Consider the following 27,135-nt stretch of genomic DNA (forward strand, 5'->3'; position numbering starts at 1 on the left):
GTGTGTACATAAGTACAGACACCAGTTTTTTTTTTTTCTTTTTGGAGGCAGAGGTTTTTTGTATATTTTGTCGAGAAAAAAATAAATATAAAAATAAAAGAAATGAAAATAATGTTACGAATTAAAACGATGTTTCTGATAGACAGCTTTCGATTCGGTCTACCGTCTAACATCATAGTCTCGTTTCATAATAGTTACACGCGCTATTTTTATGCGAGCCGTACTACTAGGAATCGATCGATATAATTTACCTCTTCCTTTTTGCACGTAACTAAGTGTAAGTGTAAGTGTCTAAGGCAACGACGAACTACTGCTCGATGACTGTGACAAAGAGAAAAACGAAGAGAAATTGTAACAGAGAAAAAGAAATGGATAGATAGAAAGGAAGAAAAAGAGAGAGAGTGTGGAGTGAAGTGATTCATACCTTGGAAAAAAAAAAAAAAAAAAAAGAGAAGAAAAAAAACTTCAATAATTTTCTGTTTACGACGAGGAACTCGGATAAAATTCAATAAAAATTCAATCCACCTTCTCTGATTTTTCCTCTTCGATCGTCAAACTACGATAACAACAAACTTTTACACAGAGAAATATTGTATATATATTTATAGAATAAGAGAGAATATGTGTGTGTGTGTGTGTGTGTGTGTGTGCGTAGAAAGGGATGTTAAGTGAAAGAAAAAGCAAGTTAAAATCAAAGTATTTTTCTCCGACTAGATCTTTAATTCCTCTTCTTGACTTTTTTTCCTCTCGCGAATAGCATCGCAAGATTTTTCATTCAATCGAATTCAAAGATTTTTCTTGGCTGCTTGAACGATTCGAGAAGGTCAAAAGCATCCCTCGTAACTTAAAATTCTATTACATCAAACCTCTCTCTCTCTCTCTCACTTTCTTTCTCTCTTATTCTTGTCTGTGTTTCTCTTTCATTTTTATCTTATTTTTATCACTCGCGTATATATTCTCTCCCCGGAAAAGTTACGTTTCATCGTTCGGTCAAGATTTTTCGAGAATAATCTTACATCTTCCAAGAATAATATAGAAAAAAAAGAAAACATACTTGGATAGAGAGAAAAGATAGAGAGAAATGAATAGAGAAAGAAATAAAAAAGTAAAACGGATTTTGTGTCCCCGTGAATAAGTCGAATAAGTCGCGGAAGTTTACGGAAGCTTAAGCGAAAGCTTTCCTACGAGTCTGGGAGAAGGTTGAGGGAAAAGAAAAATAATGTTCATGAGAATAATAGAAGACGATGGAATTTCGAGATAGAGAAAAAATTCGTAGGCAAAGAAAATTCATTGGTGGAGTATTCTGACCGGTCCAGTTAAAAGGAAGGAGGAGAGTCGAGCGTCAACATGAAAAGTCACCTCGGTTGTACGACGCGTTACCTAGTAGTGGGGATATTTTGCGCATCATCCCCTAATATCTGGAGACCACCCTGACCTAGATAGATAAATAGATAGATAGATAGAGAGAGAGAGAGAGAGAGAGATGATGTATTAGGTATCTTGTACACACACGACAAATTTACTTCAAATTTTTACTCGACTTTTTGTAATCTTCTAATCCCATTCTCCAACCCATGTATCATATCTAAAAAAAGAAAGAAAAGAAAAAAGAAAAGAAAAGAAAAAGAAAACACAACAAAAAGATTATTCGTTCGATCTTAATAATTGCTATTGTTCTTTTTGTTACAGGATAAATTGTTAACGAAGTTGGAGGAAAACGAACCGGAATTGGCCTCTTCGCAGGAGGACGAAGTAAGTGTTACTTTGTTAAGGGAGAATCGTAATAGATAAAAAATTAAATAACGCGTTGATCCTTTTTGTTTTTTCTTTCTTTTTCGCAAATCGATGGTTATAAAAAAAACGAATGGAACTTTGTTATCGATAGATATGGATTATATATAAAAAAAAACGCGTTTAATATTCTGTCATTTACAATCGTTATACAGAAATCTGGCTAATCGTAGGATTTTTTTCGAAAGAAAGAAAAACAAAGAAGAGAGGGATAGTTTGGATAACTGGAGTGGAAGGAATTTGTTGGATGTGACCGGAGATTGTGGTATTGTACGATCGAGAAAAAAAGAGAGAAAGAAAGAGTGGGACAAAGAGAAAATGTAAATCCAATTAACACAGCTAAGGGTTGTCCACAACGAAAGATTTGACGAAGGGCTTCTTTCATTGCCCTCCCATAGCCATTTTCTATTGAAAGCTTCCCTTTCGAAGCTTCCTTAAGATAATTTTGTTAGGTCGTCCCTAGCACGACGGAAGACAAGACGTAATCAAGCCTAATTTGTAATTTTGCCGAGAAAGGGAATCGACGATTGCCGAGAAAATGAGATTTCCTCGGATTTTCTTGTCCTTTTTTTTTATTCTTTTTTATTTCCTCCCTTTTAGCTCGATAAAGAGAGAGAAATATTTTTTTGTCCTCTCCGACATTTCCCTGTCTTTTTCCGTTGATATTTAAAAAAAAGAAAAAAAAAGAAAAGAACAGAAAAAATGTCAAAAGCGGCGGACAGGTATGACGATATTTTTATATTACATTAAAACGTCGCGTATTATTAGCATCGAGAAAATTTGAATTTATACGGGGCAAATATTTTTACGCGAAAAATATCTCTCTCACATTTTTATTCTATTTTAAGGATCTTTCTCTCTTTTTTGGAATATCAATTATCTTATTACTGAAATATAATATATATTTTTTATTTCTTTCGTATGTAAAAATAGAATTATTCGTGTTAATCAAATAAACGAAGGGAAGCACAGAAAAATTGGTTGGATATTTTTTGAAAGACGTGCGCCAGCCCGGAAAAGATGTCGTTTCCGATTGAATTGATAGTTCAGTGGTTTGCGAAACTCGATTAACTTGCCGATGAACAAGACTGATGGAGAAACAGAGAAGAAGACGACACGTAGACCCTTCGATTTCTGACACGTCAGATGGTCCCTTCGAACCTACCCTTGCCTATTAATATTCCGATTAAAGCGAAGCCTAATTTGCTTACGTCGATTACGAATTATCAAACGTCGATCAAACGATAGATCGAGTTAAAACTGATCGACGTTGTTTCCCTTGTCAATAGCTAGTATCACCTACTGCATTTCCGCTAGCGTTTGTCAAACCTGTGTTCTATTTTCATTTTCTTTCGAAATTCTACCCACACTTTTTTGTGTTTTTTTTATCCATGTTCCGCTATATCGAACTCTTCCACATTTTTCTTCTTCTTTTTATAACAAAATTCATTCAAATATATTTAAATAACTAACGTTTCGTTTTTAGAATCCAATTTAGAAAATAGAAAAAGATGGAAGTAGTTAAAAAAAATTATTAAAGAAATTAAATTCGCATTGAAAGTAGTATACGTATGTATGTGTGTGTGTGTATACCTATTGTGTATGTAATAATGACGACGTAACAACAAAAAAAAAAAATAAAAGAAACCGGAAGTAATCTTGAAATTCGCGTAGCTATCGTTCAAATCTATCTGTTAACATCAAGGAAACCAATCTTCTACGTGTAATGTTACATAACTTTGTGTAATAATTTTATTCGAAAATAAACCTAAATAAACACATACACATACAGAGATATCAAAACGTTGATCGTTAAGAGAAGTAACAAGCGCGAACTTTTCGTGCGACCATTTTGACGGTGATGAATGATTGCGAATAAAACATAAAGAGAGAGAGAGAGAGTGAGTGAGAGAGAGAGAACGCATAAACATTTCTAAGAAGACAATAAAAGCTGAGAGCAATCGAGCATATGAATAATTATATAGGAGTCAAATTATTCAACGATTAAAGCTGCGTGTTGGTCGTATGTGTTATGATTTCATGTCCGTTTTATTATAGTCATTTGATGTTTTCTTTCTGTTCCATCACCTATTCTATTATATAGAAAATAAGCGACGAAGAGTTAATAATAATAATAATAATAATAATAAAAAAGTAGAAAAAAAGAGACAAATTATACAATAATAATTAATACGTTAACGTTGTCAAAGGTATTTATAAAGCCAACAAGTAAAACCGACTGGACAGTCTCTTTTAGTGTACTCTGAAAGAAACATGAAACTCACGTTAATAATTCCTATACTTTTCGTTATACTTCAATTGGCGGTAAGTATATTGTGTGTGTTTTTTAAGAGTATATAATAATGAATATAATAATGAATATAATATAAATTAAATTTCTCTAAACGATTGAGATGATTTCATTTGATTTTTTATTCTCTTAGACGAGCCAAGATAACGATGACAGTGATTTTGACGATGATTCGGTGAATGAATTTTCGGGTCGAGGAAGAAAACATAGACATTGTGGTCCTCATCATCCTCCTCCACCTCCAGGAGGTAGACCGCCTGGTCCACCACCTGGAAACCCACCTGAAGATGGCAATACTAACAGCAATAGCAGTCAAGTTGGAACAATGAAGAGATCGGTTAATCGTAGAGATGCACAGGGAGGTGATATGGGTGGACAGGGGGGTATGGAAGGTGAAATGCATGGTGGTTTTGGAGGTGGCATGGGAGGTGGTATGGGGGGTGGTATGGGCGGTGGTATGGGAGGTGGTATGGGGGGTGGTATGGGTGGTGATATGGGAGGTGGTGGACAAGGTGGGGGTCCACCAAACAAAAACAGTAAACGAAATGTAAGAGAAGATGAATTTTATCGAGTTGGAAGTCAAGTTGGATCAATGAAGAGATCGGTTAATCGCAGAGATGCACAGGGAGGTGATATGGGTGCACAGGGGGGTATGGGAGGTGATATGCATGCTGGTTTTGGAGGTGGTATGGGAGGTGGTATGGGGGGTGGTATGGGAGGTGGTATGAAAGGTGGAATGGACGGTGGTATGAGTGGTGGTGGACAAGGTGGTGGACAAGGTGGGGGTCCACCAAACAGAAACAGTAAACGAAATGTAAAAGAAGCTGAATTTTATCGAGTTGGAAGTCAAGCTGGAACAATGAAAAGATCGGTTAATCGTAGAGATGCACAGCGGAGTATTGGTGGTCGAGGGGGTATGGGAGGTGGTATGCATGCTGGTATAGGAGGTAGTGTAGGAGGTGGTATGGGAGGTGGTATGGGAGGTGGTATGGAAGCTGGCATAGAAGCTGGTATGGGAGCTGGTATGGAAGCTAGTATGGGAGCTGATGGACAAAGTGGGGATCAACCAAACAGAAACAAAAAACGGCATGTAAGAGAAGCTCGAATTTATCGTAGTGGACACAGTTCTAGAAAAAGGAGTACTACACAAACAGCATTAACGGGTAAGGTTTCATGTAATATCATGGATTTTTGATCGAAACAAATTTTAAATACAACCCTTTCAACTCACATATTTCAAATACGTATTTTTTTTTCAGATAGGGTTCTATAATAATATTTGTGTATATTTTACCTTTTAGGAACGCATATGTCTGCAGTAATGGAATGAAGGGGATTCATTGACATCAAATTTATGATATCAAATATAAAATAGTTTTTAGTACTGTAGAAAATATTCATAAAGTTATTTTGTTAATCATAAAGCAAGGAAGTAGAGATCACACGAATAAAGAATATTTTACTGCAATGAAAACTCGTCCATTATTTTAATTCACTCCTCTTTCCAAATGATACAATCTAAATTACTAATAAAGACAGAAAAAGCAAAAAAAGAAAAAAAGGAAAAAAATAAACACGGATTTATTTTTCAATTGCAGTGCGTAATATGCGTGAACGCGAGAGCTACGATGCAAACGGCACCGTGCGGACACCGTGTAGTTTGCAGGTAAAACTTATGCAATTACAAAAGAAAAAAATGTAATAAAAAAATAAAAATTGAATAAAGAAATATTGGTTATTTATAAAATTGATTACGTAAAAGAAAAAAAAACATCTTCCCCGTTGCAGACGTTGCTTCGTCAAAACGATTCAGATGGCTGTGTCGCAACGTCTCTTACCGTTGAGATGTGTCATATGCAGAGCAAAAATTCTTCGATTGAAGCAAACTCTTATTCCACGAGATGTAAGTACAATTTATTTATTTAAAAAAGAAACAAAGTTACTTCCTCCCTCTCTCTCGTCCGTACCGAACGATGACGTCAACGGGATGTAGAAAATTGTAGAATAAATTGTTTTTTAAGTAAGTAATTTAAAAATCAGGATTAATTTATGATCATACTTTCTCTTCGTAATATCATTCATTATTAGAAAACAAAAAGAGAACAATTACGTTCTTCTAATGTCCACGTTCGATCGATTTCCTCTTTTGTATTATCTTTCATCGAATTTACCTCAATAGCTATGAGTTTCAAACCTATGACGTACAAAGGAAGAAGAGATATTATAGTATACGAAACGCAATATTCAAGCTCGTCAAACCGTTCACGGGAGCGTAAAATCACGTGTAATTGGAACCGATTCAGTGAGCTTTTCGTCACCTCTTGACCAATTTCCAAAGGGCCGTGTGTGTAGGACCGAGATGTATGTTGATGTAAAAGAAAGAAAAAAAATATCGTTTCGATTCGTTTCATCGAAAGCTGCTTTCAATTTGTCGCGTTAAAGCATATCTCTTTACTGTACATTAATACGTAAAATAGGCCAAAAGAAATGTTTATTCGTAAATAAACAAATTTTAAAAAAGATTTAATTAAAAGAAACATTTATTTTTTTTAATAGTTCGGTGAAATATTAAAAAATAATTTCATTCAAAGAGAAATTGTTTGACAAATTCTGGCGCGCACGTTCTTTTTTCATTGAAATTGATCACAGTAATCGGATTATTATTTTTTCCGATTTATATTAACGAGGAAAAAAAGGAAAAAGAAAGAGAGAGAGAGAGAGAGAGAGAATGGGAGAGATTCCAAGGGATTTTGGATGGTTCCAGGTCACGCACAGTTTGTTCACGTGGGCGTACATCCCACCCGTCGGAAAACATATTTTCCCTCTTAAATGAAATTCCGAGCATCGTCGAGCTACGAGAAGAGTACTTGTGTTCTCGTAAATCTGTATAATAATTAAAGGATACGTTAAACTCAGGCATGCGTTTAAAAGAGATAGAAAACGCGAAGTTTGTTTTAAAACTTAACGAACAAATCCGTAATTCCGTGTGTTAATTCTATGATCAAATTATGGTATACTGAAAGAAATCTAAAACAGTTCTAAGAAAATGTTGATTTAGATTAAAAAAATAATATATATATATTATTCCCCTTTAATCTATCCAAGAGTTCTTCTTATCTTTAATCAAACTTTATAATTACGTATTATTATAGTACTCGATGTCCGGAAAATCATGGGTCTTACCGCAAAGTGCATCGGAGTACAACATGGGAATCGGTGTAAGCGTTGGAGTTTCTGGACCAGGAGGGAGATGGGGTACAGGAAGTGTACCAGCTTCTGCTTCTCTTTATTCCATGGCCAGTGGTTCGTCATCTATTTCCGGTTCGTTTAAATATTCTTAATTAAATTATTAATCCTTGTAAACGTGAATATATTAGGTTGTCCCATAAATCATTTTCATCGATTTCAATCTCACAGTTCTTTCAAAGTACATGTTCATATGTAACACAGTAAATCAACTTTAAACAACAAATATCGTCTATTAATTTCGCATAAAAAAAAAAGAAGGAACTTATGGGACAACCTGATATATCATATCAAAAATAATATCGATTTTATGTTTTCTTTTTCCATTATAGGAGTGTCTTCCGTGTCTTCGGCAACGTCGTCGTCTGCTAGTAGTACCGGAAGTACCGGTTCCACCTTAGGTAAACCAACGAGAGTGAGACAACCAAGCGGTGCGACACTCAGACGTTCTCAAACTCAATCGATGAAACTGCGTATTCAAGTTAGTTATTCGACGAACGTTTCAATTCATTACAATTTTATTATTTATTATTATTAATCATTTTATTCTGTTCGACAGGAATACCAGGATCCAATTCAGCAAGTGGCTGATGAAGAAGACGTCATGAGAGAAAATCGTAGATTACCGCCTATCAAAGAATTCCAGAGAGATTATCGTGCTGGAAAGGCCTCAACTAGAATACGGTAAATGTTAATTAATAATTGTTATAAATTGATAGAAAGAAGATACAAAAAAAAGAAAAGTAGCGAACAAAAATATTCTATACAGAAACGAAATTTTATTTTATCATTTTGTCGGGCAAAATAATTGGTCAAAAATTGCGATAAAAATGTGCAAGAAAAAATGAATAAGAAACGATATTGCAGATGTGCTCAAAAGATTGTGACGCAATTGGAAACAACACCGAGTACAAGAGTGACGTCGAACAACGTCCCGACAACGGTGACAACATCGACCACGTCGTCATCCTCGTCGTCGTCGTCGTCATCGTCGTCGTCATCGTCGTCATCGTCGACGAACGGATCGAACGTAACAACGAACGGTACGAACGGTACGAACGGTACGAACGGACGTTCGACGTCGAAAAGGCCACCCGTCCAGCCGAAAATTTCGGTTGTACAGGAGATACAAAAATTGAAGAAAGAAAAGGAACGGGAGAAGGAAAGGGAAAAAGCGGAAAAGGCTAGACAGAAGGAGGAAGAAAAGGCTGAGAAGAATAGGCAAAAGGAAGCCAAAAAATTGGCCAAGGAGGAAAAGAAACGTGCGAAAAAGGAAGCGAAAGCGAGACGGAAGGAAGCTGAGGAAGCCCTTTTGAGGGACGACAAGTAGAATTGATCTTTGGATTAGATCATCGATCATTAAGATAGTTGACACGTGACATTGGGTCACGTGTGAAAAGGACTTTTCAAGGAATTGGAGCATTGTACCTGATGAGTCACAGATTGATCCTTCTTTTTTATATATTCACGTTTATAAAAACGGGATTGATAATAAGAGATAGAAATATCTAATACAAATCGGATGTGAATCGTTGATAAACGAAAAATTATTATTATTATTATTATTATTATTATTATTATTATTATTATCATTATTATTATTATTATTGTCGAAAAATTGAAGAAAAATGTAAATGAATAATTAAAGTAAAAAAGGAAAGGATTGTTAAAAGGATTCGTCGAGGATTCTGTGACTCAGCTCGAACAGATGATTAAGGGATGTTAAATGTGTCGGAAAGGGGGGGTGTGTGCCGTCAAAAAGTTGATGCATATATGTTGATACACTGGAGAAGTTAAAAATGTAAGAGAGACAAATATTAGCAAAACTTATAAGAAGGAAAGAAAGAAAGAATGAAGAAAAAAAAAAAATAAGAAAAAAATAACAAGAATCTAGAAGCGGCCAAAAACTTAGTAAACTGTCATATCGAGTTAATCGCGGACTAATTAATATCGTTATAAAAAGTTCGAACACTTAGTACGCCGTATACATAAACATATATATATATATACATAGAACATCATCGTCATTACATTTTTTTTATTCTTTTTCCCTTTTCGAATTCTATTCGTAATTAATTATAATTTTTACGATTAAGTTTTGATCGATCCTATAGATCATCGTATTGATCATTAACATTTCATTCTTATGCGTTAAAAAAGAAAAAAAAAACAAAAAATATCGATTAAAAAATCGATTATTGTTAATTTTTTTTCTTTCATCATTGTTTTAACGTCTCCCCGTTACATGTAAATACGTTCGAAGAGAAAAAACCGAGAAAATGAAAAACAGATAAAATGACGCGTGCGACGGATAGCCTAAGAAATTTTATTATTATTATTATTATTATTATTATTATTATTATCAATTATAATTATTATAAAAAACGATACGAGAAAAGGGTATACACCTTATAATATATATATATATATAAACATAGTATACACATAAAAACAACAAAAAATAGATCTTCGTAAAAAGTTCGTGATTTTGTAGTTAAAAGAATCTCTTTCTCCAAATCGATTTGATCTTTCTCGTATTTTTTATTTTTCCATCTTCCTTTCTCTCTCTTTTTCAATATAATTTAAATAAAAGAAATATATTGTTGAGAGAGAAAGGAAAGGAAAAAGTAGAATACAATCTTAAAAATGATTAAACCCATGAACCATTAAACGGTATACGATTTGTGATCTCGTTAAAATGAATCTAAGATGTTCTATGATTATATTGTGAGATTATTATTATTATTATCATTATTATTATTATCATTATTATTATTATTATTATTATTATTAGCGACTATATTAACGAATTAGGATTTTTAACCAGTTAGCTGTGATCGACGAGTATAATACTCGTCATAGAAAAAATGGCAATATCAAAGCTAATTGGTTAATCAGGCTCCTCCCTTTACCAATCTCACCCCTTCCTCAACCCTAATCTCTCATTTACACACATACGTCCTGAGCAAGTGTAAAAATCTTCTCACCAAGCGAAAATCAAAAGCAATTTTTTTACGAGATATTTGCACAGGACAATGATACTCAAATGAAATCGCAATATCAAAAAGAAAAGGAAAAAAAAAAGAAAAAAGAAAAAAGCAAACAAACAAATTAAGAAATTAAATAAATAAACGATAGTAGAGAGAGAGAGAGAGAGAGAGAGAATGAAAAATGTGTCTCGATTTGCAGCCGATGTGATTTATGTTTGAGTCGTTCGGAAAGTAATTTCGTTAATCCTGCGAATGATTTTCGTATATTACGTAATTTTGATAAATTTCTTGATAGATATTTTAATTATTGTCGATTTAATTTTTTATACTTCGTGTCATCGTTCCCCTTGTCCTCCATAAACGAAAACCAAAAGAAAAGAAAAGAAAAGAAAAAAAAGAATATAAGCCCCGACCTAATTTACGCACTGCCGATAATAATTTGTCTTTGTTGATAAAACAATAGAGCGATGGGGGGGGGGCGAGTTAGATAGGGAGAAAAGAAGAACGGAAAAAAATAGATAAAAAAGATGACGAGAAACTTCGTTCTCGTGGATAAGAAAGTCTCAAGATTGCTTAGAAAAAAATCATAATGATTATTTTCTTCGATCGTATCGTAATAATAATGTAATTAAAGTTGTCGTTATGAACGATGATCATTGTTATCAATTTATAAAATGGTATATGGTACCATAGAAAAAAAAAAAAAGAAAAAAAAAGAAAAAAAAAGAAAAAAAAGAAAATATCGAGCTCGTTGAACGAGCTCGACTAAGACGAAATTTTCATTTTCAACATTTACGAATTATTATCACGTGCTCATTGATTATTAGTGATATAGAGATAGTCTTTTTAAAACGAAGAGATCTAGCTGTTGTTGACAAATAAAAAGAAAAATATTTAAAAAAAAAAGAAAAGAAAAGAAAAGAAGGGGAAATGGATGGCGGAGAGTGAAAAAAAAAGAAGAAAAAAAAAGAACAAAAAGGGCAAACATTGGCGTAAGCGGAAAGAAATGTGAGAGGCACATATCAGTAGTAATAAAAAAAAAATAAAAAAGAATAAAAAAAAAAGAAAGAAAAAGAATAAAAAGACATAATAAGTATAAAAAATAAACGAATACCTACATACAACATATTTACTTATGTATTATGTGTGTGTGCGCGCGCGCCTGTGTGTGTAGGTACGTATACGTATTTTTTAATTAGCGTTTTTACGTCATCGATTAACCGTAACGTAGACCGTCAATTATTATCACCGTAATGATAATTAATTAATTATCAATCAATGGGTTTTCAAAGTGTGATGTAAAAGAGCCGGATTGAGTAGCATTCTCATCAAAAATTGTTTTACGATCGATCGAACGAAGTTATTCTTAATGAAAAAAAGAAAAAAAGAAAAAAAAAAGAGAGAGAGAGAAATAGGAAAAAGAAAGAAAATGAATTTCTTTTCGTAAACGAAGAACGAAGGCATTGCCAAAACGCACAAAATTAATCCGAAAAAAAAAAGAAAAAGAACGTTTCACTTGCGAGGAGACAGGAAACGAGACTTTCTTGATCCAACGAGAAGAAGTATAAAAATAAGGGGAGGAAAAAAGAAAAGAAAAATGATTAAGAACAGGTGCATTCTCTGCTATCGTAAAGTCAATTTTATCTAATACGAATGTGTATGGATATATATTTACGTACTATTAAGAAAATAGCGATCGTATTCGGAATTAGTATGACGAGCACACTCTAACGTAAGAAATTTAACTGAACGTAGTTTAAAAAAAAGAAAAAGAAAGAAAGAAAGAAAGAGAGAGAGAAGAAGGAGAAAGAGAAAATGTAATATGCTTATGTAGAAAATTGATGAAAAAAATTAAACAGGAGGGAGAATTAATGTAATTATGCTAACGATTAAAAAGAGAAAAGATTAAGATAATGAAAGAGAGAGAGAGAGAGAGAGAAGGACTGTTGGCAATATTATTTTGTATGCATGTATGTAAAACACACGATCTAGAACAGGGCTTCTCAAAGTTTTCCACTAAACTACCCCCTTTTATTCGAGCAAACATTTTCGCGACCCTAACTTTATCTTTTCTTTATCGCTATCATAAACTCGCAAACATTACTATTATACGTGTACCGTTGCCAAACTGTTTTAACATGAATTTTCGATTATTGCTCGTTTAATAATTTGTTTACTTTGAGAAGCCCCGATGATCTAGAGGAAAGAAGAAAAGAAAAGAAAAGAAAAAAATAAAGATGAAAAATGATAAGAAAGATAGAGATGTGAGTGAGATGATCACTTCTTAAGTAATAGATCTCGCGTGTAATATCGCATCTTTTTAACTGACATCTCTTGAAAAAAAAGAAAAGAAAAAATCGAGTTAGTTGTAAAAATAAAAATAAATAAGAAAGATTCGAAGAATAATAGTTTGTATGAATATTACTAGGATCGGACGAATTGTAAAACGAAGGAAGAGAGAGGATCCGAATAGCGAGTTTTATTTTTTTTTTTTATTCTCTTTAAGAATAAAGAGAAAAAAAAGATGAATGAATGAATGAATTAATTAATTAATTGACAAATAAAACGTAACGTACACGTAATATATACGCGTAACGATTTTTGAACAAAATTATAGGAAGCTTCGTTGGGTCGATCTATTTATATTGTAGATACAATATATTTAAATATTAAATATTTATTATATATTATCCTCGTTCACTCTCTCGTGTAGAAAGGAAGAACAAAAATTTCAAACTTTTTACGCGAATCTTTTTCGATTCTAAAAGTATTACGAAAAAAAAGGATATAAATACGTTGGTTCAGCGAATTTCAAAATGGTTAAACTCGAATTTCGAAACGGATCGACTTACGAAGCTCCAACAAGTTTATTTTTTTATAGAGTACATATAAATAGGTATGTACATGTGTGTTGTATATGTACAAGTATATATATATATGTAAATGTATGCGTTCGAAGTAACGGCGACGGGGTAGTTGCCTTCTATTGTAGAAAATAGAGAAAATAGAGAAAAAGAGAGAAACAGAGAGAGAGAAAGAAAAAGAGAGATAGATAAAGAATGAAAGAAATAAGAAAAGAAACAGGAGCAGTATTTAAATATTTACATGCTATTTTTTACCGACCATTCGATATACTATTAGAAACGCGAGAGTCTCGTTGAAAAATTTAATTCCTCGTTTTTTTTTGTTTTTTTTTTTACAGAAAAAGAAAGAAAAACTTAAAGAAAAAATAAAAAAAAAAGACAAGAAATAGACCAGGAAACTCTTAGACAGGAAAAAAATAAATAATAAAGAAAACCAAAATTAAAATGAGCAAATCGTAAGCAAATCAAAAAGTAATTTAAAGCAAAAAGAAATACTCGCAAAAGAAAGAAAAAATAAGAAACTTTTAACGAATTCCCAGTTCTTAGCCTTTGAAATTAGTTAGAGAAAAACGAAAAAGATATTACTTATATATATTATACGTGTATAATACTTAAATCTCATACGAAGAGCAAGGTTTCGGTGCTTCTCGATTGGCGGGGTTGATTTGAAAAAAAATAATGATATTAAAAAGAAACGTCGCTACGTTCGAAACGCGACATAATTATAATTATAATATTAATAATAATAATAATAATAATAATAATAATATAATAATAAAAATAATAATAATAATAATAATAATAATAATAATAATAATAGTAATAATAATAGTAATAATAATAATTATTCATAAAGTTATTAATAAAAATAAAGATTAGTCATAACGATGACGATGATGATGATAATACTGATAATGGATGATACCAATATAAATAAACTATAAACCAGAAAGATGAAGAATAAAGAGGGTGAGACAGTGGGAGAGACAGAGAGAAAGGAAAAAAGAAAGGAAGAACATTTATATCGTAGTCATATAAGCGCTAAAAAAAGGGGCTAGAAAACGAGTAGCATTTTTGGTTTTTCTACTGCGCGCTTTATAGGAATATCTTAGAGGCGAGACTCGTTCTTTTTCAAAAAGTAGGATAAGCAACCGTAAGTTTTGGTCTTTGTGGGCCCGTGCTCGATAAAAAAAAAGGCCGAAAGGGTTTGGCCTGTTGAATTTTATCGAGTTTATTTTTAGTAGTTTTGTTTAACAACGGACGGTACAGGTGAACGAGGATAAGAAAAAAACAAAATAAGCCAGGCGATAGAAATTATAAAATAATGACTATCCCATCTTGCTTAAAACGACGTGTTACGATCTTGTATGTACGAATGATGGAGTATCGAAGAGAAAAATCAAATAAAACGTTATACGATGCAAGTTTGTTGAGAATGCTTTTTCTATATATATAATAATACCGAGATGTTCTTCCTTTAAAGATCGAAGTCATATAACGTTTAGTGGCATCTTACATTTCAAATGCATACTTTTGTGGGCTGGATACTGTGGAATAGTAGATATCTTTCTTATCTTTAATAATATGACAATATACATTTATTCTTAAAGATAGTTAATAATTTATAATACGAAAATGTGTGAAAACACCCAGGCACAAAAAGTTGATAGTTGTGCTATTTAAAATAAGCTGTTAGCCATGAATGATTAACATCTTCTCATTTCCTTTATTTTTTATGTATATCCTCTTCAGAAAGATTATGCAACTATCGCGATATAATAATAATAAAATATAATAGAAATTATTGTGTGTGTGCGAAGTGGCAGGCCGGCTAAGGCGATATCGGTAATAGTAGTGCTCTATCTTTATCTTATCTATGTTATGGTAACTGCCACTGTCGGTAACTGCCACTGTCGGTAACTTTCCGACTTTGCAAATATATGACCGTCGGTAATAGTAAATTCCTATTTATAAAACATTGACCGTTTTTAATGAGAGTTTGTACTTTAATAATATTGACCGTCAGGAACCTAAATACAAAATATTACCGACGTAGAGTAAAAAAAATTTTATTACCGACGGTGGCAGTTACCGACAGTGGCAATTACCGACAGTGGCAGTTACCGACGGTCGAAAAGATAAAGGTAGAGCACTGCAATTACCGATATAGGCCTTAGCCGGCCTGCCACTATATTGGCCTTATCGATTATTTTTTCCAGGTCCATGGCCACTATAGTGGCTCACTCGAATAGCTTACTTACTCACTGTTTGAATTAAATAATCGTCTTCATAGTCATTCATATTTAAGTGAAATGTTAAAGTTTTAGTATGTAGAAAATATTTTTAAGAAAAATTATAATTTAATCATTAAGGAATCTTTACGGAAAACGGTCTAACTTTATTTATTTACAGCTGATAATTTAAAAAGTGTGTGTGTAAGCTTCGACGAACGACTGGAGTTTACTCTTTAAGAACGATTGTCTTTAAACAGGTATAGAAAAAAAGACTTACTAAATTAAAAAAAAAGAAAAGAATACAATGAATACATAAAATGATACAATGAATGAATCGAATGCAATCTCTTTTATAGATCGCAACGTGAATTTAAAAAATTTTGAACTACTCCTTGGTATCTGCAAATACATAAAAGTTATTAAAAATATTATAAAGTAATTAGTTTCTGTATATGAAATGGATAAAAGGAACCAAGAAAAGGGGACTAAAGAAATATGGTTTTAATTAGGGATTTGAAAGAAACTAATTACAATTATAATATTTATGGTAAGCGGTCTTTGGCTAGATTTTACTTGCAATGGAATGTATAACATATAAAATATGTTAAACATTATATTGAAAGTAAAATACCATTGCCCGGGTCTAACCACGAGGAGGTAACCGCTTCCGAAGACCCAAAAATTGATTAAAAAACAATATAAGTAATCGGTAAATTTTATGTTTATGTATTGGCTCAGTAACGAAATTAAATTTAAAAAAGTCATCTAAAGAAACATAAAATAAAAATATATTAAAATTATTTCTATTGAAAATACGTTAATATGTATGTAATGTTTAAACCAGTAGATATGTAGTTAAAAAATCTGAAACATAAAGAGAGTGCATTAAAATATTAAAATAATTGTTAATTAATCGATAGAAGTCTCTATTGTTGTTAAAAAGTTCGTAATATATGTTCAGAGCTCCGTCCTCTTCGAAAATCCCCTTCAGACTAGGCCTTTGTCCTCTAGGTAAATTACTTTTATTGAAAGTTGTTTATATGACTTTTCGAACGTTGCGCATGTGTATAAAAGAAAATCAATAAAATTAATCAATAAAATTTAATATAATGCTCTCATTTTAATATTATTTTAATTTTTATGTAATTGTTTAAACTAATGTACATTTTTTTAAACGTTCCTGTGCAGTGGTGACTTTGGTGGGGGAAATTTTTATCGAAAAGAATATCAAGTCGAAATTATTTAATATTTAAAATATGTTAATAAATATGTAATGTTTAAACTAATATGTGTTTAAATAATCTGAAACATAAAGAGAGTGCATTAGTGCATTAAAATAATTGTTAATTAATCGATGTAAGCGTCTATTGTTGTTTAAAAGATCGGAGTATATGTTCTGTGATCCCTCCTCCTCGAAATTCACCGTTGATCTGAATCATTGTTCTCTGTTATAGTTTTTTTGGTGAAAGTTGTTTACAAGACCTTCCGAACGTTAAGCATGTGTATAAAAAGAATAATAAACCTATTTAAGAAAATTTAAGAATAAAACGTTATGATTTTCGTATTTTTATCTATTTTATGTAATTATTTTAATGATTCTGCGCAGTGATGACTTCGAGGCTAAAATTCTGCTGTAACATAAAGAGAGTGCATTAGTGCATTAAAATAATTGTTAATTAATCGATGCAAGCGTCTATTGTTGTTTAAAAGATCGGAGTATATGTTCTGTGATCCCTCCTCCTCGAAATTCACCGTTGATCTGAATCATTGTTCTCTGTTATAGTTCTTTTGGTGAAAGTTGTTTACAAGACCTTCCGAACGTTAAGCATGTGTATAAAAAGAATAATAAACCTATTTAAGAAAATTTAAGAATAAAACGTTATGATTTTCGTATTTTTATCTATTTTATGTAATTATTTTAATGATTCTGCGCAGTGATGACTTCGAGGCTAAAATTCTGCTGTAACATAAAGAGAGTGCATTAGTGCATTAAAATAATTGTTAATTAATCGATGCAAGCGTCTATTGTTGTTTAAAAGATCGGAGTATATGTTCTGTGATCCCTCCTCCTCGAAATTCACCGTTGATCTGAATCATTGTTCTCTGTTATAGTTTTTTTGGTGAAAGTTGTTTACGGGACCTTCCGAACGTTGAGCATGTGTATAAAAAGAATAATACATCTATTTAATTAAATTTAAGATTATAAAACGTTATGATTTTCGTATTTTTATCTATTTTATGTAATTATTTTAATGATTCTGCGCAGTGATGACTTCGAGGCTAAAATTCTGCTGTAACATAAAGAGAGTGCATTAGTGCATTAAAATAATTGTTAATTAATCGATGCAAGCGTCTATTATTGTTTAAAAGATCGGAGTATATGTTCTGTGATCCCTCCTCCTCGAAATCCACCGTTGAAATGAGACGTTGTCCTCTATGAAAGTACTTTTATTAAATGTTGTTTATAAGACCTTTCAAACGTTGCGCATGTGTATAAAGGGTGTCATACATCTAATACATAATCTTTAAGATTGTAACGTTCTCATTTTAATATTCTTTTAATTTTTATGTAATTGTTTAAACTAATGTACATTTTTTTTAGTGTTCCTGTGCAGTGGTGACTTCGGAGGGGGAAATTTTTATTGAAGAGAATATCACATCGAAATTATTTTTTATTCGCCTTATTTTTTATGTATATCTTTTTCAAAAGAATTATGCAACTGTCGCGATATAATAATAATATAATATAATAGAAGTTAATGCGAAGTCTGTTATTAAACAATTACCGTATATAAAAGCAGTACATTACTATCTAACTGTTTGAAAATTATCTGCTGAATATAAAGAAAGTTCATATGTTTTACGTAAAGATTCCTTAATGATTAAATTACAATTTTTCTTAAAAATATATTGTAAATACTTAAACTTTAACATTTCACTGAAATATGAATGACTATGAAGACGATTATTTAATTCAAAATTTGAACAAATAAACTATTCGAATGAGTCACTATTGTGGCGCATCAACCTGAAAAAAATGTTCGCAAAAGCCACTGTAGTGCTGATATCGGTAATAGTAGTGCTCTACCTTTATCTTAATATGGTAATATAATTAATATTATGATTAATATTAATGAGGTAATATAATTGTCTAATTATGGATTTCGAATTAGCAAATAGCTAATAATTAAATGCATATATTCATTTTTTTCAGTTCTTGAGGTTCTATGCCAACTTTTTTGCGCTCTTTTTCTTTCATTTTTTTTTCTTTCATTTTGTAGAATCCAAACTATTATACCGATCATCGATATAATTAAGATCTTCATTATCGACGTAAATTACATAAATTTGTTTTTCTTTTTTCTAGTCAAATTTCGTTACGATAGAATGTGCATTAATCGCACATAGATACTTGTGGCAGTCAAGTTTGTTCATTCGCTTGAGAAAGATCTGTTTGAATATATAAGATAATAAAAAGATACAAGATAAGAAGAGAATTAATAATGCAGGTGTATCTACAGTTCATTGTACTTCTACTTCCCAGTACTATAACCGCTACGACTATAGAAGGTATCTCTCGAACTAATACAATTTCTCAACTGGTTTTACGATCTGAAATACATTTTGTAAAATTTTTTTTGCTTTCTATTCGTGTTCTAACGTATGCACGCTTGAATTACATAGCAGTAACTAGGAAAAACTCGCACGATAAGACAGATTATATGTCCAGCCATCCTGCGGTTATAGTCTTAACTATCCTTTTGTCAATATAGCTTGTTCTTTCTAGTCATTGATGACCACCGATGGTAGATTAATAATAAAAAAAAAAAAAGAAAAAGAAAATAGCATTTTTTTTTTAAATTACATGCGAGGTAAGACGGTAATCATAGTACAACCAGTAGGACGTAATTTATTTACTGACTATTTTTATGCGAGTTAGGATTAAAAAACATCGATGACAAACTTATTGAAAAAATTGTCACAGAAGTAATATTAATAATTTGTTTCTTGATTTGGAAGAAAGACAATTTAGAAGAAGATATTTTTAGCAACACTCGTAAAGTAATAATGTAAAGCAATGATAAATAATAAAAGACAATATCTTTTCTTATCACTGACAATGCTTATCAAAACTAGCTCGTACAAAATTAGCCGTGTGGAATAACGATAAATCAAATCATATTCAATTATTCACACTTGCAAATTTAATTTTCTCGGAAACGTAGCTACGCATAACGAAATGATATATCAAATTTTTATTATATTTTTTCCCTTATAACAATCATCCCCTATCCGGTTGTGATACTCGTATCACACACCGTACTCTTTATATATTTTTTTCGTTATCTTGTTTTCGGTTTGCAGACAGTCAATATTGGCATAGAATAGCACAAAAAGAATTAGAAAAATCTCTTTTATATCGATGGAATACAGGTAAAGCAAAAAACGTAATAATTTTTGTCGGAGATGGCATGAGTCCCGATACCATAACAGCCAGTAGAATTTATCGAGCTGGTGAAACGAGTAATCTCGCTTGGGAAAAGTTTCCACACATTGGTTTGCTCAAGGTAGCGTAAGAATGTTCGATCGTTTAGATTTCAATTTTGATTTAAAACAATAATATGATTGAAACAATAAGATTGGTTCTTTTTGTTTTTATCAATTCTTCGAAAAAACTTAGACGTACAATACGAATAAACAAGTACCAGATTCGGCGTCCACAGCTACCGCATTATTTGGCGGAGTTAAAACCAATTACGAAGTTGTAGGCGTCGACGTTAATGTCAAATTGGGAGATTGCGAGGCTAGCTTGAATACAAATTATCATGTTGAATCCATTATTGAGTTGGCACAAGCTTCGGGCAAAGCTACAGGTTGGTGGTTAAGAAAACTAAGCAAAACCGATAAGACGTTTATCAGGATTTTGTTTGCTCGTATTTAAAATTGTCATCTTTCTTTAACATTATAAAGGATTTGTAACAACGACAAGAGTAACCCATGCAACACCAGCACCTTTGTATGCACATTGTCCAGATCGAAGATGGGAATGCGAGGCAAAGATGCCTAAAAATATGACCGCTTGCAAGGATATTGCAAGACAACTCGTTGAGAACAAACCTGGTAGAGACATCAAGGTAGACTAACCATCCTGTTCTCTTCGAATAAATGCTAAGTAATGAACACCAATTTGCTCGTTCGTATAGGTGATAATGGGTGGCGGTAGGCAAACCTTGAGATCTAACGTTAAGTCTGGTAAATACGATCCGATTGATACGTGGGCTTGTTATAGTAAAGATGGTCGGGATTTAATAAGTGATTGGGCGAAGGATAAACAAGAAAGAAAGATTGCTTTCAAAGTGGTCGAGAATAATGAACAATTGTCAAGTGTTGATACCGAGAAGGTTGAATACTTGCTTGGTATATTTGCCAATGGTCATATTAAAATGGATTGGGAAAGAGAAAAAGGTCCACAAGGGCAACCAAGTTTGGAAGAAATGACCGTGACTGCATTGAAGGTTCTCAATAAATCAAAAAATGGTTACGTATTGGTGGTACGTTTGAAAAGTATTAATTATCTTGTTAAAATAAACAGTAATTTTTAGTAATCATATATACTTTCAGGTCGAAGGAGGATTGATTGATTTCGCTCATCATCGTGGCCATGCTGCCCAAGCTTTGCTAGAAACCGTAAGATTTTCTGACGCAATTAATGCTACTATTAACATGATCGACACGAAAGACACTTTAATTATTGTAACTAGCGATCATGGTCATTCTATGAGCTTCAATGGTTACAGCGATCGTGGTACATCGATTCTAGGTTGGACATGAACATTTCTTTCTTATTAACAATTTGATTTGATTTAATAAATATAAAAAATTATTCTCTTTTATATCTCAGGTATTGCTCAAAAATCTAGATACGACAAAATACCCTACACGACTTTAACATACAGTACTGGAGGTCCAAATAATGCAGCTTATACAAATAGTACTGAAGGTTTAACAAGAATCGATCCGTCTACTTATGACACCACAGCGTTCAATTATAGTCAACAAGCTGCTATCGTGTCCGACGAAGCTTATCATGGAGGAGGAGACGTTGCAGTTTATGCTATTGGTATTAAACTCAAATAATTCAATTCTCATATTCGTAACATCTACTTAATACAAATGATTATAAACAATTATATTGTTTTAGGTCCATCGGCGCATCTATTCCATAGCGTTCATGAGCAAAATTACGTTGCCCATGTAATAAGGTATGCTGCTGATCTAAAAAATTATGCGAACGGTAGCGAACAAATTAATCTCCATTACACTGTACTCGTAATATCGATGTTAGGTATTACAACTATATATATGTTAACTTTGTGCAAAGGATAAATGAAGTAAATCCCTACAGTATTTTATTTATAAATTCTTACTTAAAATTTTTAGCATTAAAAATTGTTCAACCATAGAAAACGGTATATTTAAAAAGAATTTTATTGTATACGAGTGTACATATGTGGATATACACATATATGTATATATATGTACATAAATCTTATTTATAAATATATGCATAGATCCACATACTCATACTTATTAATATTATTAATATCTATTTTTATAGTATTCAATTTAAGTATTACTAGAAGCTCCTAACAGATACAATCGTATCTACTCCATCACAGTTCCATTAACGAACCCTTCTTCGGGTAGTGAATCTTCAAAACTCTCTCTCCCTTCTCTACGAATTTTCGAAGCTTTCGCATAAATTCTATTTAAGGAACACTATCAAAAATTCTTTATATGCAATATAAATTCTATCTTTCCTATACTTTTTTTTTTCTTTTTTATTATTATCCACTTCGATTATATTTTCATCTCATTTCCCTTAAATATTTTTTCTTGTTTTTAAATATTATATTTACATAAACATTATACGTTAAAACAATTGTTGTCAGTCTTATGCAGCATAGAGGATTAGATATATAGTTCTCTTAATTAATATAATAATATCGATGAACGGATTTTTAAACGCTAAGGTATAGTATATAATAAATAGCTACGTAAATACGTATATAAGTGGTGAGACTAATCCAAAATGAATCCGACAATATTTGACACGACAATCGATTGAAATTTGTCAAACAAAAAATTGCTTTGGCGAAACTTAATCTAACGAAGTCGCAGTTGCACGATTTAAATCTATACATTTATATAATATATGTATATAATATATTTAATAAATATATAACGATGACCTATTCTCTAACGATGCATAACGGCTTGCACTCGTAGCAAGTCCGTTTGATCTAAAGTACAAAGAAGGAAGAAAAAAAAGACTAAAGCAAAAACGACGACATAAATGATATTAAAGAAAGACTTAATTATTAAATTTTTGGATTCCGCCAATTGTACGGCTCAGTCACTGATTTTGACTATCACCTTAAAGTGCAAACATTCGAAAAAAGAATTTCTATAATAATATATGTATATATATGTATATAGAGAAACATATATTATATACAAATATATACATATTATATAAATTATGTATAGGTATATATATTATACATAATATATCTATTATATACACATATACATATATATATAAATTATGTATACGTATATATATTATCTATAATATATCTATTATACAGGGTATTTCGTCTAACTCAACTACTTAAAATATCTCATTTATTTCGTACGATAGAATAAAATTCTACCTTTCGTTATATCAACGCCTTCGAATAGAATATTTTTTTTCGCTGTCATTTATTTCTATCGTACGAAATAAACGAAATATTTTAGGTAATCGAGTCAAGCGAAAAAAAACCCTGTATATATATATATATATATATATATATATTTTGTATAAAAAAGAAATTAACGAAATAAGCGCGATAGTACGTTTTGGTGAAAGCTAGATAAATGAGTTTAAAATACGAGTGTAAGAAACTCAGCGTTAATTTTCTCATTAAGAGGAACAACTTATTCTGCATATTTATTTATCTATATTTAATACCTATCTATCTACTTTATGCGTGTTTTTCTCTTTCTTTCTCCTTATTGTATTCGAACCGTCGAAGCTTCGTTTCGAGTCAAAAATGGCCAAGACCTTCGAGAGTCTAGTCGTTGATATTCTTCAATCGTTCCACCGTCTGACGAAGGTTTTGGCCGTACAGCATAGTAATATCTATTTGTTTAGATGAATCATTTAATAACTTCTAAAATTATATCACTGAATTTTCTTTGCCTTGATAATGAACCTATTATTTTTAATATCTATTGAATTGTTTCTTGAATATTTTTTGCTTTTATCACTCTCGTGAAGAAAAATTCTAAATGCGATCCCGGCCGAGAACATGAGGGCGCTAACGAGGAAAATGAAACCAGGCGTGTACTTTTCTAATATCAATAACGAATAAAGTACAGCCATTTGCAAGGCTAATATCAATGGTATCAGATAAACAGCAATTGTAAGGAAGATCGAGATTTGATTTCGTCTCTGACGTTGGAAACATTGGAATTTGGTTATTGATTTTCGTTCATCGTCTTCTAGGCCAAGTTCCTTAGTTTTGTCTTTTTTCGATTCGATTGAAATCTTTTTAGCAATAACGTTGCTATCCTTATTGTTGTTATTGTCGTTGTACAAAGTTGTATATCGTATAAACTTGTAAAAATAGAAGAATCGTTTAACGAGGCTTCGTACCAATTCGCCGATACATACGTTCACCCTTTTTGCAACCGGATGGGACTTCGAGTTATCGTACGAGTAAAGCAGATACGGAAAAAGATTCAGATTCTGGCAGCAATGGCGGAGTTTTTGCATTGATGCGTTTCTAAAGAGTAACGGTGGTCCGCTATAATTTCCATCTGTGAAAAAGACAAAAAAAGAAGACAAATAAAATTAATAAAGAAATAAAGAAAGAAAGAAATATTGAAAGGAAAAATGAACAAACCGAGATAGGAGAGGGGTGGGTATATGCGAAAAAGATAAATGAGTTGATGAAAATACTCGCGGTTACATCATGTTCGCAGCGATACGTCAATTTTTGCGATAACTCGGTTCGATGATAAAATATTAATTTGTTTTTACAAAACAAGTGAATTTTCTGAACGATCTGAAGGCTAAAACTTTATTTTTAGTTTTTTATTTTTTTTATTTTTTGTTTTTCTTTGTATTCCATGTTTTGTTCTATTTACCTTTAAGCATGTTGGAAACTCGTCGTACGAGGGTTGCTGGTTTCCCTTTTATGATAGTTGTTTCCTCCTTAGTAATTCCCGAAACGTTTGCCATTCTTGTTTCACGTATATAGGCAAAGATCAAGGAAATCTGTTTTTCTATTTTCTTTTTCCTCTTCTCTTCTCTTCTCTTCTCTTCTCTTCTCTTCACCACCACCCCTTCTTCTTCTTCTTCTATTTCTTCTTACTTCTTTGAATTCGATCTGATCTGAACTCCAACTTTACTCCAAAATTACGATGATATATCCGCAATTCTTTATTCTTTTTCTAAACAAAATTAAAAATAACATTGGTTTTAGCATTTGCAATTATTAAAACAACAGGTTGGAGATAAGGGTAAATGTCAGGAGCAAAGATCAAAGATATAACAATCGTATGATTAAAAACTTAGAAATAAATCTTGAAAAGATTTGCTTTTAACCTCGCGGATTGCGAACGATCTTTACCGATATAAAATAAGATAAAATAAAATAAAATAAAATAAAAGAACCGTCAAGCTTCGATAGCCTATCCGTTGAATCCGTTAACCTCAAGCGATAAAACGCTTTTAATTCGCAAATACATATATAATTTGCATTTAATTCGCTATCCTTGTTGAACTTTTTCAATTTTAAATAAAAGAAAGAAAATGTAGAGACATTCGTAGCGTTCCATACGTTTTGAAATATATAATGTGAAAACGGAAAATAATTTTGAAAGCAAGAATAATATAAAATAAAATTAAAATACAAATTTTATCGGAAAGAGAGATAAAGAGAATAGAAGACAATAAAATTAAATGAGAAAAATAAGAACAACGATGTTATAAATTCGAAGTTTCGTAGAATACGTAGAAGGAAAAAGTAACAGTATTTTTATTACTGAGAATGTAAAGATCAAATTGGAGAAAAACCAGAAAATCAAGTACGGATCTTTCTATATACACTGCTACAATCTTTCTCAGCAATTACTGAGACTTCTACCTACGTCGTAATAGTAATGCGCTTTTTAACTATCTCACAAATAGTGTGTGTGTATGTGTATATTATACGTAGTATGTTACCTACATGCGAATTCCCCTTCGGAATTGACTGACTCCATAACAGCATACCAGTAACATACAATTTATATAAACGAGACGGAATCATCCGTTATATGGTGTGTTATGTTAAACTTTTTTATTTATCGTGTTTTTCGCGATCAAGGTAACGCGGGTGAGAAGTTCAAATCCAAAATTCATAAATAATTTTATACATATATACAACGTATATTTTTTTTTATTTTATACAACGTATAAAAAGTAAAAAAATGAAACAAAAACATAATACTAAAATTTAAAATATATTTAATTTCTATACAAACGTTCCTCTACTATCAACTATATATATTATCAACTTTGTTATTTGTTTACAAATAAAATAATTACGAATATTACTCAGAGGAGATATCCAAAGTCCATAAATAATTATAATACTGCAAATTTTATTTTTTATATCCACGAAAAATTCAAAAAAACAAAAACTAAATTAAATATGAACGTTTATATTATATTGTAAAACATAACAAAAGCACCGTAAAATATTTGTCATCACTATTTAAATTTTTAAACCTAAAAACAAACGTTCTAGTACTTCAAACTTTGTTGTTTGTTTTCTCAAGAAAAAAAAACAAAAAGAAAAGTATTTGAAAATACAAGGTACTCGAATTTCGATGATACGGCACTGGAGACACGGTAAATAACGTTTCGATCGACCCCGTTCGAACGAACATTATTTAACGTCATTTCGCACGAGACAAATACGATGTCGAAACTTCTAGTTAGGGTGGTCAATTGATATAATACCAAATCATGAAGCAGGGAAAGTAAAAGTAGGCAATGACTGTAGTATATGTATGTATATACTACATTCGTTAAATGAACGCTGGAAACTTCTATACGGAAATCTTCTTTCTATTCCTCTTCTTCTATCCTCTTTCTCTCTAATGACTATACTTTTGTATTACATCATTTCTACTGCTGCAGTTTCTCATAGAATATTTTATATTTCCTAATTCATTATCTTTTCTATATGGTTGTATAGAAATATTTGTATTAAATACCTTAGCAAAGTCTTCTTCCTGGTTTAGATGTATTCCTTATAAAGATTGAATATTATTGATAATGGTCGAAATATTATTGCCATATTCAATCAAAAAAAGAAAAATAAGAATAAAATAATTCTAGTCGTCTCTTTCTTCCTTTGCTTTATGGAAAAACTTGTTGTTTCTTCGATCAACCGGTAAACTCGAATGGAAGGCACTACCGGTTGTAACCGCGACTAAATACAAACAATGACTGCTCCGAACTAAACGACGCACGCAACTACGGAAAAGGGTGAAGAGAGGAATTGTTAAAGCAAAGGGGCACGTCGAAAGCGCCACTACGTGTCAGAAATACGAACTTTTTACTGATCGTGGAAGAGAGATGGTACAAAACGAACGCT

General features: G+C 31.7%; 3 protein-coding genes across 5 annotated transcripts in view; 2 read left to right on the forward strand and 1 right to left on the reverse strand.

Moving 5' to 3' along the window:
• The window catches only part of LOC122526263 (loricrin-like), a 38,881-nt gene extending 25,518 nt beyond the window's left edge, over nt 1-13,363 (forward strand). Inside the window, exons 3-9 of one of the 2 annotated variants that reach the window (XM_043649561.1) lie at nt 1,690-1,752; nt 5,701-5,768; nt 5,891-6,005; nt 7,255-7,423; nt 7,681-7,829; nt 7,908-8,032; nt 8,216-13,363. In XM_043649561.1, the coding sequence (XP_043505496.1) occupies nt 1,690-1,752; nt 5,701-5,768; nt 5,891-6,005; nt 7,255-7,423; nt 7,681-7,829; nt 7,908-8,032; nt 8,216-8,678 (1,152 nt within the window). In that variant the 3' untranslated portion in view covers nt 8,679-13,363. Of the gene's footprint in view, nt 1-1,689; nt 1,753-4,235; nt 5,266-5,403; nt 5,648-5,700; nt 5,769-5,890; nt 6,006-7,254; nt 7,424-7,680; nt 7,830-7,907; nt 8,033-8,215 lie in introns of those variants that run through there. The other variant, XM_043649562.1, reaches the window with a different exon arrangement.
• A 5,422-nt stretch (nt 13,364-18,785) lies between these two features.
• On the forward strand, nt 18,786-21,839 carry LOC122526262 (alkaline phosphatase). The gene is made up of 8 exons (XM_043649560.1): nt 18,786-19,006; nt 19,802-20,004; nt 20,118-20,310; nt 20,408-20,571; nt 20,641-20,988; nt 21,059-21,257; nt 21,339-21,557; nt 21,639-21,839. Exons 1-8 carry the CDS (start codon nt 18,940-18,942, stop codon nt 21,821-21,823), a joined length of 1,578 nt encoding a protein of 525 aa, XP_043505495.1. The 5' UTR covers nt 18,786-18,939; the 3' UTR covers nt 21,824-21,839.
• Nucleotides 21,840-23,497: 1,658 nt separating this feature from the next.
• On the reverse strand, nt 23,498-27,035 carry LOC122526264. 2 transcript variants are annotated; one of them, XM_043649563.1, is made up of 3 exons: nt 26,753-27,035; nt 24,635-24,940; nt 23,498-24,304 (listed from the first exon to the last, which is right to left on the reverse strand). In XM_043649563.1, the coding sequence occupies exons 2-3, from the start codon at nt 24,726-24,728 to the stop codon at nt 23,667-23,669; spliced, it is 732 nt and encodes a 243-aa protein (XP_043505498.1). In that variant the 5' UTR covers nt 24,729-24,940; nt 26,753-27,035; the 3' UTR covers nt 23,498-23,666. The 2 variants fall into 2 exon arrangements, with proteins under 2 accessions (XP_043505498.1, XP_043505499.1); XM_043649564.1 differs by lacking the exon at nt 26,753-27,035 and adding an exon at nt 25,720-25,850.
• Nucleotides 27,036-27,135: the final 100 nt, after the last annotated feature.

The sequence above is a fragment of the Polistes fuscatus genome, unplaced genomic scaffold (assembly GCF_010416935.1).
Source record: "Polistes fuscatus isolate 324 unplaced genomic scaffold, CU_Pfus_HIC Scaffold11, whole genome shotgun sequence".
Taxonomy (NCBI): domain Eukaryota; kingdom Metazoa; phylum Arthropoda; class Insecta; order Hymenoptera; family Vespidae; genus Polistes; species Polistes fuscatus.

Excerpts from the sequence above, each read along its gene's own strand:
- LOC122526262 (XM_043649560.1), top strand. The coding sequence starts at position 18,940 with ATGCAGGTGTATCTACAGTTCATTGTACTTCTACTTCCCAGTACTATA. Across the intron at positions 19,007-19,801 it reads AACCGCTACGACTATAGAAG|ACAGTCAATATTGGCATAGA; the intron begins GTATCTCTCGAA and ends TTCGGTTTGCAG. Across the intron at positions 20,005-20,117 it reads CACACATTGGTTTGCTCAAG|ACGTACAATACGAATAAACA; the intron begins GTAGCGTAAGAA and ends GAAAAAACTTAG.
- LOC122526264 (XM_043649563.1), bottom strand. The coding sequence starts at position 24,728 with ATGGCAAACGTTTCGGGAATTACTAAGGAGGAAACAACTATCATAAAA. Across the intron at positions 24,305-24,634 it reads AGTTTCCAACATGCTTAAAG|ATGGAAATTATAGCGGACCA; the intron begins GTAAATAGAACA and ends TCTTTTTCACAG.